At 35.7% G+C, this 12532-nt stretch overlaps 1 protein-coding gene across 1 annotated transcript in view; it reads right to left on the bottom strand.

Moving 5' to 3' along the window:
- Positions 1-1334: 1334 nt before the first annotated feature.
- ALKAL1 (ALK and LTK ligand 1) overlaps positions 1335-12532 on the bottom strand; it is a 34808-nt gene continuing 23610 nt past the window's right edge. The window contains exons 2-5 of the mRNA XM_037802328.1: positions 6022-6075; positions 4404-4484; positions 3303-3383; positions 1335-1394 (exon numbers count right to left, since the gene is read on the bottom strand). Coding sequence (XP_037658256.1) covers positions 3319-3383; positions 4404-4484; positions 6022-6075 — 200 coding nt within the window. The 3' untranslated portion in view covers positions 1335-1394; positions 3303-3318. The remainder of the gene's footprint in view (positions 1395-3302; positions 3384-4403; positions 4485-6021; positions 6076-12532) is intronic.

A 12532-nucleotide genomic window follows, 5' to 3' on the forward strand; every position in this document is an offset into this window, starting at 1 on the left:
TCTCACCAATAAACTTTATTCATCATTATTCAAAAGCCTCTTCACTTTTACAAGAAGAGCACTAAGCTCTCTTGAAAGTTATAAACAAAAACTATTTCATTTTTTCAAAGTTAGGGAATATTGTAATTACTATGTTAATTGCAATGAACTCGAGAAAGTATTCTCCCCATTCTTTTTTAACGTAGCATTTTTGCAAAATTCCAGTTTCTCCACTAGTTTTCATAGAAATAAATTATTTGTACATCTTTACTCATATACTGAAACAAATAAAATGGAAAATTGAAAATGCAGCTTTATAACATTCCTGAAGCCAATGGCTATTTGTAGCTTGTTTCCTGAAGGACAAAGGAGTGTGCATGTTTACACACACAAATAGACACTCACTCAATTACGGAAGAAACCAAAGGCGGTTAAAATGGAAGTGATCCTAGCACAGACACACATCTTCATGACACAGACACAAACAATTGAAAAGGGGAAAATGTACTGTCTATGTCTTACTAAGCAAATCATGGTTTGTCTACTTCTTAAAGGGATAGGGTTTCCTATTATTTTTTTGCAAATTTCTTATTTTTCATTGTGCTTTTAAATGAAATGCATTTACGTTATCAGGGTACTTTGTCACATATAACCAGAGCAGTCAACCCATAAGTTCTTCTCCATGACACACACCCTCCAGTCAAAGAGCCACTGCCATTCTTTTTATTTAAGACAGCAATACTATGTGTTCTAATTTCAAAAGGACATACATTGTTAATTACCAGTTCAGGAAGTATGTACTTTTATAAATATTCATATATAGCAATTATATTTCAATATAATCACCTCTGGGACAAAATATCTTCAATCCAAAGATGAACAATGCAGATTTTTCATATTTCATTTTTAATATAAATCACAATTCTAATTAATGCAAATGACAACAAAATACTGAATTAAAAAGAAATAACATTAGAAAAGAATTATAAAAGCAGACTTCCTGCATGATTGCTTCACAAGCATCATATTGAAAATCCTGTACAAAAAAGGGGTCCCTTTCCACAGACACCCTCAGACATAAGTTATATAACTATTTAATTCATAAATAGATGGAATGTTAGTCATAAGAATATACATATCTAACAAAAATAATGTACAATGGCATGATTTTTAAAATTCTATCTGCAATATTTTGATTCAAACATCTTTTTAAAAAATTACAAATTACTATATACACAAAAATAAACCAGGAACAATTCCATTCTATGGCAGGACACATTTAATCAGTTATTTCTAGGAAGTCTCTGATTCTACTCATTTTACTACACCATATATTAGAAGCTTCATTTCTTTTTGCAGTCAGTATAACTCCAGGCACTTTTTTTTCAAAGTAGATTTACATTCTTGAAAAACGCCTATGGGGGCAAAAGAAGGAAAATATATTTTATGACCTGGTTTTTAATATATTTAACATAAAATTATTACATAATCATATTTTAATTTCTTTTGCTTAAGGAATCTATGGACTCTTAATTTACTGTCTAATCCTGAGAATGTAGACTACTGTGGGGGAGTGGGGCGAGGTATCAGGACTTTGAGAGACAATAGTGATTATCCCTTTTGTTTTGTGATAACCAGATGTACCAAAGAAACAAACTTTATATCACCTAAATGTAAAAAAATCCCTAAAATTTATTAACATGAAATATCTTGATTTTAATATATTGCTAAATAAATAATTAAAAATTAAAAACAGATATTATCAGAGATATTTCCTATAGAAGAAATCACTAAAACACTAGACTGTAAAATTTTTTAAACAGTCATATTTATCAGCTCTGTTTCCTATGGACTAGTACCAGGAGTATGTACGTTTGAGTACAATGTTATAAATTATAATTCAGTACTGTGTTGGAGGAGGACTTTTCCTGTTATGTTGTTTTTGTACCTTTATGTACACTTACTGGTCTACATAAAAATATTAAAACAAAGAAAGGGATAAAATAAAAGCATACACTTGTGTTAACTAATCTGGAGACCTTTTACGAAGATCAAATGAAGCAGTGCATGTAATTGCTTGGAAAACCTGTGTTTTAATTTTAAAATATGGTTTGATATAGGTCATTTCACTATCCAAATAAATTTTCTTGATTTATTCATGTGTTGCACTATTCAAAAGCTATGAGATAGGTTGAAAATTAATGTAAATGTTTTGCCACTGAACAGTGAAATGATCTAGCTCATTTTCTTAGTCTAAGATAAAGTGGATTTTTAAAATTTAGCCACTACAGAAACTCAAAATTAACAGTACTTCTTCTTCTTATTAATTTAAATAGCTTTTTAAATAAGAATAACAAAAAAAAATAGTGATTTCTTCTAAAGGAAATATCTCTGATAATATCTCTAATACTATCTTGGTAATTTTCACAAGCCTGTAAAATGGATTAAGTAAATCCCTATGTGATTAGTTATTTGGGATAGAGTGTGTTATTTTGGCCAATTCGAGATATTCATGAATACTTCTAAATGACAGTCCATGAGTTTTATTTCCATCCTGACCATCCAGAAACCACGGTTTCATTAGAGACCTATCCTTGGTACTGAAATTCTGACCAAAAATATTGACTTTGTACCGCACCGGCAAAGGATTCCTGCTTAAATAGGTCTTTGTGAAGAGGTGATTACCTTTCAGCTTTTTGTGTAGATTCTATTTTTGCAAATACACCTTATGCTCATGATAAGTATATTTAGGATTGTACAAATACTTTATTGCCCCAGGTCTTCTAGAGTTATTTAAACAGGATGAAAATTCTGACCTCTCAAGCCACTCAGGCAAAGTAATGGTTATAGCAGGCGAAGATTACATATTCTTCATTCTTTTCCTTTTCCTCTGCTTTGCCATTACTTTCTCCCTGCTCCTTAACTATATTACATAAACCGAGTTTTAAAACCTGGTTTCACTTTGATTATATCCTTTGTACTAGTTAAGGATAGACCTGTAGATATTTTTGTTCATTGAATGTCTCTCTGCATAATGTTTCTGCAGAACAATAAAATAATACCAAATGTTCAAAGGTTAAAAAAAAATCACTCAGATTGGCAAACTACCAAATCTTATTTAATTCAATCACTGCTGGGGTATTTTAAATCGATTTGATAAAACTAGTCTGTGCACTGAGATCGAACGTCAACACCAAGTGAAAAATCCACAGATTAAGTTCATTAGGCTTTACAAAGATCAGCTTCCTCATTTTGTATATTGCCCAAAGTTTCTTAAGAAAGTTAGGATATTAAACAGAATAAGCAGAAAATTAAATACCTACTCACGAGTTAAATTTCCTATGTCTGTGTGCACAGTGGACTGGCCGCTAATCTTGTTAGCAATCTAGCGCATCTTTTGTAATCTAGGAAAAAAATTAAAGGGTATATAATTGTGAAACAAATCATGTTAATTATTGTCATTGATTCATAATGACAATAGCTCTCACTTCATAAGCCCTGATATATCAAGTACTCAACATGGGTTTTCTCATTAATTCTCCTAATAACAAAATGAGAGAGGTGATTGTTTTCTTCATTTTTAGAGATGCAGAAAGAGTTTCAACTTGTTTGAGCAGTTTGCTTCCAAAGCCTACACTTTCTCCACAGTGCTGTGTTACTGGTTAGCCATTTTGCCTTCATTACAGTGTAATTCAATTCCCTACACTTCAAACTCAAGTTGCTTTTGAAAAAGTATAACAAATGTGACTTCACCTTCTGAATAAAATTAAATATTCCTCAAGATGACCAATCTAGTAAAAAGAAAAACATACTTAAAATGTATTTTAATTAAAAGGAAATTTTTGGTTTAGAAAGTAAATTGTAACGGGCAACTGAGTTACCACACATAAAAATGATTTTAAATGACAGCATTAAGATACCATGTTTGGAATTGCTGTTAACTTTAGTAACTTACATATCCAGACAAAGTCATTGGCCCATCTTTTAAAACACATGCTTTCATTATTCAGAAAAATCCAACACCCATTGTATAAATAATGTGATTTAAAAACATTTACTTTAAAATAACATGTGAGGAAACTTTTACTTACACTTCATAGTAAACTTTTTTTTTTCATTTATGAGACAGCAGTTTATTTTTGCCAAGGAATTTCAAAAATGATAAAAGGTTTAAATCCTCACAAACAATTGGTCCATAAGGAAATCTGGCTATTTTCAGATTTGGATGTATTCCCAATTAGAATGTGGTTTAATTCCTTGTAATTTCAGCAGCATATACAAACCTTGAGTACTGTCAGTATTATAAACAGCACCTTATACAATGTTTAGTCTATTAGTTCCTACCCACATAGAGTTGAAGTTTAAAATTATGTGCATTTATTTTTGGATAAAGAGTTTAAAAAAAAAAATCCCGCACTACTTACAAGTTGGCGTTGAGCAATCCCTGGTGTTGTGATACAGTCTATGGAAATGTTTGCTACATTCCGCTGAAAATGTGACTGGCCCTATTGGACAGGAAAAGTACGCTCACTATAAACATAGAAGTGTTTTCCAAACACATTTGCTAGCAATTTATGGATGGAGGAAACAGAACTGCAGTTTACATCCTTCCATGCCCTTAAAAGAACTAGACTGCGAGCTGTTCTAACCCAGAAACTAAGGGATGTAGTGAATTGCGATCTGCAAAATGTAGTCTAAATTGATTCCACATTCTCAACATCTCACATAATGGAAACTTCAATTTCAAGAGAACTCTTTAGAATAATTAAAAGGAAAAAAGATCTAGGCAAAAAAAATGAGCAAAGCAAATAGATGTGAACATTTTATATATATATATGTATGTATATATATATACACATATATATATATAGTTGTTTCTATTTTCTATTGCCCAGTTTTTATTTCATAGGAATTAGTGTTGATATGTACAGATATTTATTCCATTTTTTAATTGTAGTCATTTGTGTCTTCTTAGTTTCTAGGTCTATTGTAAAGTGGAACGGGTCTTAAGGCTTTCCTTTTCAATCCCCATAACTCCTAGACAGGCTCCCACCGAAACTTTCACCCCATATCTGGGCTCTGCTTTTTATAGAAGTGGTAGAAGTATGAGATTCCACAGACATGCTAACATCCAGCAACAATCCATATCGGTGCTATGGGAGGAACTCACTGTCATCCTCCTCCAACCACCATAACTTTGAAGTTCATTAGCAAGTAAGACCCTTTAAATGGGAAACCCACATCTTTCCCAGATTATAGGCCTGAGATATAAAACAATGAAAGATTCCTGTATGATTAGGAGCAGAGCGGTGATAGCAATATAAATGTGGGATGCAGAGTTAAAATAATTTGGTGTTTTACTAGAACCTGGGCCATGGAATGATTCGCAACATTGATTTAAGAACAAAAGAGTGTCATGAGGGAGTGTTTCATCTGTGCTTACTGTGTGGTGTATGAATATGTCACCCTCCTCTGTTCAAAACACTGGTGTTATCCCCCTCGGATGGAGAGCACAGTCTAAATTCCTTACAAGACCACAGAAAACGGTTCACAATATTACTCCAACCCACCTTTCCAGCAGTATTTTTTCCCACCAGCTCTGCCCACCCCTACTTAGCTGACTCCAGACTCCATCCACCCGACCTTCCCCAAACCACACCATGTGCTTTCATGTCTGGCTCAAAGGACCTCTCCCAACCTGTGAGACCCTATTTGTCCCCTAAGCCCCGTTTCTTAAATTTCATGTCCTCTACAAGCCTTTCCTGACAGTTCTTGGCAAAATGATTCATCTCCCACATATCCCTAAAGCTTTGCTTATACTTCTATTAAGTGTCAAGATCTGGTTGACACCACAATTAACACAGGTTGGTAGGACTTGTCCATTTCCCTGGGGTGTGGACACTGGTCTACTGACTGGACTGTGAGCCCTTTATGGACATTTATCTTCATATCCTCAGAGCCTAATAGTAATTTGCATACAGTCTTTTTATTAAATTTATTGAATTTATTAAAATTGAATCATTGGAAAAATTATATGCTTACCTGTGAAATGCTTTATGAATTTGTCCTTTAAGTTCAAATCTCTTAGGGATATTTCTGGAAAGGAAAGGGGGGAAAAACATTTAGAAGTTCTTGAATGCATTCCCATCATTAAAAATATCCTTACAGACGTGCTATAGTTACAAGCACAAAACCCACATGGCTTTGTGGCCGTGTGTGATGCTGACTTCCAAATCCCCACGGGTTCCTTAGCTCTGGCTGAGCTATCTGCTTGCCCTGCTGTTCTACAGGATGCCTTCCCAACCTCTCAGATATAGCCTGGTCTGAACCGAACTTTTGATTCCCCTTTTGCTCCAAACCTATTTCTCTCCCTGTTCCCCATTCTCAAAAATTGTCATCTTTACCCCTCACTCAAGCCAAAAATCAAGGAAGTTATACTTGACTTCTCTCTTTCCCTTACCACTGCATTCAATCCATTAGTTTTATATATTACACCTCCTCAAAATTACCCAGACACTTTCACTTTTGTCTATTTATATTAATATAAATCTAGTCAAAGTTCTCATACTGTTTTCACTGTACTTTTGTAACAGCCTTCTGAAGGGTTTTCTCCTCCAGAATGTAAATGTACTTGAGATCAAGACACTCTCCTACTTAAGAGGTTTTGTGCATAGAATAAAATAAAAAATCTAATTCTCAAACTTCATTTTGCAATCACTAAAAATATACCATCCAGAAAATGCAATTTATGAAAGCAATTTGGGAACATACGCAACTTTATTGAAGAAAAGAGAACTTAAATTTTAATAAAATATTTGAGCCTCAATGTTTGTTGGCAGAATTTGTAACCCATTACACATCTGAACCTACAAAGTCTTTATTATAGACAGACTCCTGTGTCTGTCAAATGTAACAGGAACATAATGGGGAAGGGAATATTTTTATCAGTCTCGGCTGCCACATTGACTTATGTGACATTCCTGAAATAAGAGTCTTGGTTAATGAAGAAGTGGGAATTCTGACAGCCCTCTGCATCCTGCGAGGTGGGAGCCCCTTCCCCAGCAGAGGCAGCTCCCCTGCTCCTGACGGCCCAGGAATGCCAAGAGAATCACAGTGAGAGGCAGTGTGTGCAAATCGGTCTGCACTCGCCCCCTCCCATTTAACAACAAACACCCGAAAGTTACAAACAAGTAAACCTAACCAGAGAAGTAAAGCAGCAGTGAAAATGAAAGCATTTCAAGGAAATCTTTAAGTGTTCTCTTCAATAATATTCCAACCTATTCATGGATCTTTCTCCCATAAGTGGAGAGCAGTCACAACCACTCTCTGAAACCAAACATGGCGCGTTGGCTTGTGTGGGGCCAACAATCCATGTGGATATGGCCATGGAGCTGCAGTGACCCATTCGGAATGGTGAGCCAGCTGAGGGCACTAGAAGACCTACAGTTACTGCATGCTTAAAGACTCCGTAAATCATTCCATTTCCAAAAGCATCGTCGACTCTAATTTTAATCTGTAGAGCCTCTTCTACACCCTGTAATCCATTTTGGAATGTCTAAAACAGTGATTATCACATGCTGCTTAGCATTACAGTTCACTGTGTGCTGGTGTGTTTCCACTACAATATTGCGGACTTCTGGAGCAAAGAGTTGGTATCTTGTTTATCTGTTATCACCTGCAGAACTTTGTCACAGCAGAACTTTGCTGACCATGGGCAGATGTCCCAGGAATTGAAAGCTGAGAGGCTGACCCCTCAAATAGGACAGTTACATTTTAAAATGGAAATAATCAATGCCTTACTTGGGTTAGATATAGGCGACTCAAGAAAACCATACTTTGAATACATTTGAATTTTAATTCCAAAGAACAAACATCATATGAGAATATAGGAATGTATAACACGTTGATTCAACTGAGACAGGGAAGTTAAATTTAAGCTGATGCCTAGAGTGGTAAGAGATAACTGGATAAGAAGAAATGGGAAGAGAACCCCTTACTGAAAACAACAACAACAATAAGAAATACCCCTGAAGGGGAAAGGACTACAGGAGGTTCAAGTACTTGAGAAATTTCCAGGATGGCTAGTGAAGAAGAGAGATGTGAGATGAGGCAGCAGACACAGATAGACCTTTGAGTCCTTGTGAATTTTCTACTTAATTCCATGTGCAATGAGAAGTCAAAGAGTTTTAGGCAAGGGAATGACACGGCCAAGCTTCATTTTTAAAAGATCATCATGCCTGATATACGGAAGGACAAGAACCAAAGCAGAGAGACAGCAGATCTATAGAGAAGTAATTCTATTTCTACTGACTAGCACTGGCTGGAAAATCATGGCCTGTGGGCCAAATCCAGCCCTGCACCTGTTTTATAAATAAAGTTTTACTGGAAAACAGACATGCCCATTGATGTATGCATTTTCCATGACTGCTTTCACACTATAGTGGCAGAGTTGAGTAGATGTTGCAGAGCTGGTCTGGCCCTGAAAGTCTAAAACAGCTACCACCTGTCCCTTTACCTAAGAAGTTTGCCAATTCCTGGTCTATAGCACACTCCTATTTGTATTAAAACAAGGGAAAGTGGTATTCACACACACAAATACATCTTATTTCTGGAAGGATTCTCATGGATCTAAAATGGCATGTGTGCAGAGAGGCATGAGGGAGTAAGATTCTGGTAGTGAGAAAGAAAGATACATTTTTCTCTTTTCATAATTCTAACATTAAAATAAATTTTAATTTTTGAACATGTATCTGTATTAATTTTTCAATAAAAAAGCTAGTGGACTGAAAATGAATTTGTATTTGGGGATTAAATGCAATCATGATAGTTTCTGATCAACAAAATATTAAATAAACAACTGACTATCAGAGAACTACCCCAGACAACAAAATGGGTTGATTTATTTCCGATGAAAAATGGTCTAAAAAAGCACTGTCCGTTACACAAATGTGAGCCATATGCATAGGCTTAAGTTTTCCAGTAGCCACATTTTAAAATGTAAAAAGAAACAGGCAAGATTAATTTAATAATATATTCCAAATACTATCATTTCAACATGTAATCAATATTTTTAAATTATTGAGATATTTGACCTGTTTTATATGAAATCTTCAAAATCTAGCATGTATTTATACTTACAGCACATCTCATTTCGGATTAACCACACTTCAAGAGTTCAATAGCCACCTGTGCTTGGGGCCTGTTTTGGACAGTGCAGGTCTAAAATGTACCTTTCCTTCCCCTGGGATCTAATGTGTAATAGAAGATTACACATATGGATGGTGAAAAACAGAAGGTTTTCTAGGCTGTGCATGGTAACTATCCTGGAACAACATAAATGAACCATCTCATTCATCCAATTTGTGAACATTTCTAGTTTTTATTTATAAAACAGTTACCATATGTCACCCTCACCAATTTTAAGTTTGCAATATTTTTTAAAAGGAATACATTTGCATATATGTGTTTAAATATACATATACATGCTGAATCACACTGTAAATGTGTTATACTGGTAGGAATATCTTTTTTTCCTATCTTCTTTCCAAAAACTGAGCAGATATCATGACATAATCCAAAACAATAAAGCAGAGCAACTAGAAAACAAAATAATATATGACATTTATTGCTTATTTTTATCTTCATATAGCTTAACATCTTACCATCAAAATCATTTGGTGTGACACGATTTATTACAAAGCCATTTTAATTGATCGTAAGTCCCTTGGGAGGTACTCAGGGACATCATTTCATGTTTTAACCTCGTATATTCAGGTACTTGAATTGAAATGCTTGCTATATAGATCCTTGAGCTCTTTCTTTCAGTGAAAGAAATGGCACTACTATTATATATATATATATATATATATATATATATATATATATATATATGAACAATTCCTTTTTAAACAATAAAAACAAGTAGCTTTATTACATCAGTGCTAAGAGAATTATTGTTGGAGAATGCCTAAGTGTTTAGAAAAATTTTCAAATTAACTAAATATTTAGGAGAAAAAGTTGGTGGCTTTTAATCAAATTCAAGTGATCTTTTTCTAAAGTATTTAAAAATGACCTGTCTTAAAATGTGTACTTTCTTCTTGCTATTGTGGGTCTTTCGCATCTGTTTCAGCATACACTGGCAAATATTTGTGAATATGTTTTTATATCATGCCACTTCTGAGTTAAAGGTGTTTAAACAAAGAGATGCTGTCTATCTGTGTGTAATTTTATACGGTCTCATACTATCTACACCATGATTCCACACAGGATAATAAAGCAAATTCAAGATCACACACACACACACACACACACACACACACACACACACACACACACCCCTATATCAGCCAAACTGGTTGCTTACCATCTTCCAAATTTTTGCTATTCAAAGTGTTTCATAGTCTGGTAGTATCAGCATCTCCTGGGACCTCGTTAGAAAGGCAGGATTTCAGGCGGATACCCACAGAATCAGAATTTGCATTTCAAAAAGAACTCCTAGGTGGTCTGTCTGCAGAGTCCAGTTTGAGAAGCATTGATCTGAATCTTTCAGATAAGGTACCAAACTTGAATATCCATTGCTAAATAATTTCATAATCAATCATTTATAACATTATAACTGACTAATGAATTTCTTTGCTGTTTGTGATTATTAGAAGACAAGATAAGTGTTTGGACCAGAGCATTTTCCCCAGTAATACACATGAGGGCTTGTGAGTCTCTGACGTCCATAACCCCACGCGCCTCAGATCCCGGGGTCAAGGATGCCTTGCTTCCACGCTCCATTTGCCGCCACCCCAAATCATCCCTCCCTCGGATGAGACGCGAGCTGACCCAGCGTCTCAGGAACAGTCTCAATCTGTGCGCCTGCAACTTCTGTAGATTTAATTTGAAGGAATTCACTAATATCTAGGAGTTATAAAAGTCCAGTGGAGCAGCGCCCTGGCTTGGAGCGGTCCTGACAGGGGTCGAAAGCTCCGGGTGTTCCGTGTCCGGGATGAAGATGCGCCTCAGCGCATGCGCACTCGGCCCAGGACGCCTCGGAGCCGCTGCGAGAACGCCGCAGCCCGAGGCGCCAGCAAATTTTACATTGTTTCAGTAGACTTTCCCGAGTCAGATACGTGTATCTTTTGAATGTAAAGCACCCCCTGACGTGGGGCTCAAGGCAGGGAGCGCGAAGGCCATTTTGCCGAGGTTATTCCAAACAATGGTCAGCCATGATAATAAGAAACGCTGGGCCTAATGGTCTGATCTCCACGCTCACAAATCTGCGGAGGCCACTCTTGACTGTCCAAGGAAGTCCAGGTTAAGAGGTTTACGGAGAAGGAATATCTGTCTGGTGGATAGCCTTGGTCTGCCCAGGGGTTGGCAAACTACAGACCCTGAGCCAAAAGCAGCCTTAAGGCCTGGTTTGTAAATAAAGTTTTATTGGAACACAGCCACGCCCACGTGTTCACATGTTCTCTGTGGCCGCTTTGAGCCAGTGTCGAGTCGAGCAGCTGTTTACTTCCTTGCATCTTACACACAGAATATATACAGAAGTGTTCTGCCTTAAGGAAATCTCAATATAGTAACCAACTAAATTGGAAATGATTATTTGCATTACAAAAGTTCATTATTTTCACAATAATTTATCCAAAATTATTTTAAATGAGTTACCCATGAATATTTCAAATATGACTTACAAAATTTCAGTGCATAACTTTTACATAAGTGAGTATATTCTCTAATGTGAGGTTCAATTAGAACACCTTGCAGAAGAAATCAGCTGGTCAATTTGGCCAATACAAGTGGTAAAGACTCACCCACAAAGAATATTTCTATTACAAAAACTTCTCAAAATATAACTTTATAAGCTCTCCTTCACTTCAGGTTATTTAGGTTACTTAAAACTGTTGTAGCTATATTAGTTAAATATCTTACTGATAATCTAAATAGCTTTTGAAAAAATGACTGTCATTCAAAATTATTAATTCATCACTTTCTCCCTTACAAATTGTTCAAAACAAAAAATTCACTTCCTAAAAGTAAACATCAAGTGTTTTAGATCACAACTGCTCTTAAGATGACACATCTTTGAAATACACTTTTTATCACAGAACAGGTTTAGATAGTACAGAAAATTTGTGAAGATAGTATAGAGAGCTCCCAGGTACTCCACATTCAGTTTTCTCTATTTTTATCTTACATTAGTGTGGCAAGCCATGTCCTGAGCAAAACAGGCCTGCAGATCTTTGGTGCACAGCAGTCTGCATGACCTAGGCAGCTAAATGTTTAACATATTGCTTTGTAAGCCAGTAAAGAGAAAAAGGGTAAATTGACCTTAAAATGTAACTTTATGGGAAGCAGGCAGGATGTGGGAGGCTCTTAGTCTCACAAAAAGAGCAAAATGTAATTTGCTTAACTGTTATTCTAGTCCTTCTTGTACCACCCCTCAGGTCAGAGTCACCTGTTCTGTATCTATGCTCCCCCCATCCTTAGGAATGTCTTTGTCTAAAACCCATATAAAAGAGCTTGCTGTTCTCTGAATTGTGCCACCGATTTTCCCAGCGAAAGC

The sequence above is a fragment of the Choloepus didactylus genome, chromosome 14 (genome assembly GCF_015220235.1).
Source record: "Choloepus didactylus isolate mChoDid1 chromosome 14, mChoDid1.pri, whole genome shotgun sequence".
Lineage (NCBI taxonomy): Eukaryota > Metazoa > Chordata > Mammalia > Pilosa > Megalonychidae > Choloepus > Choloepus didactylus.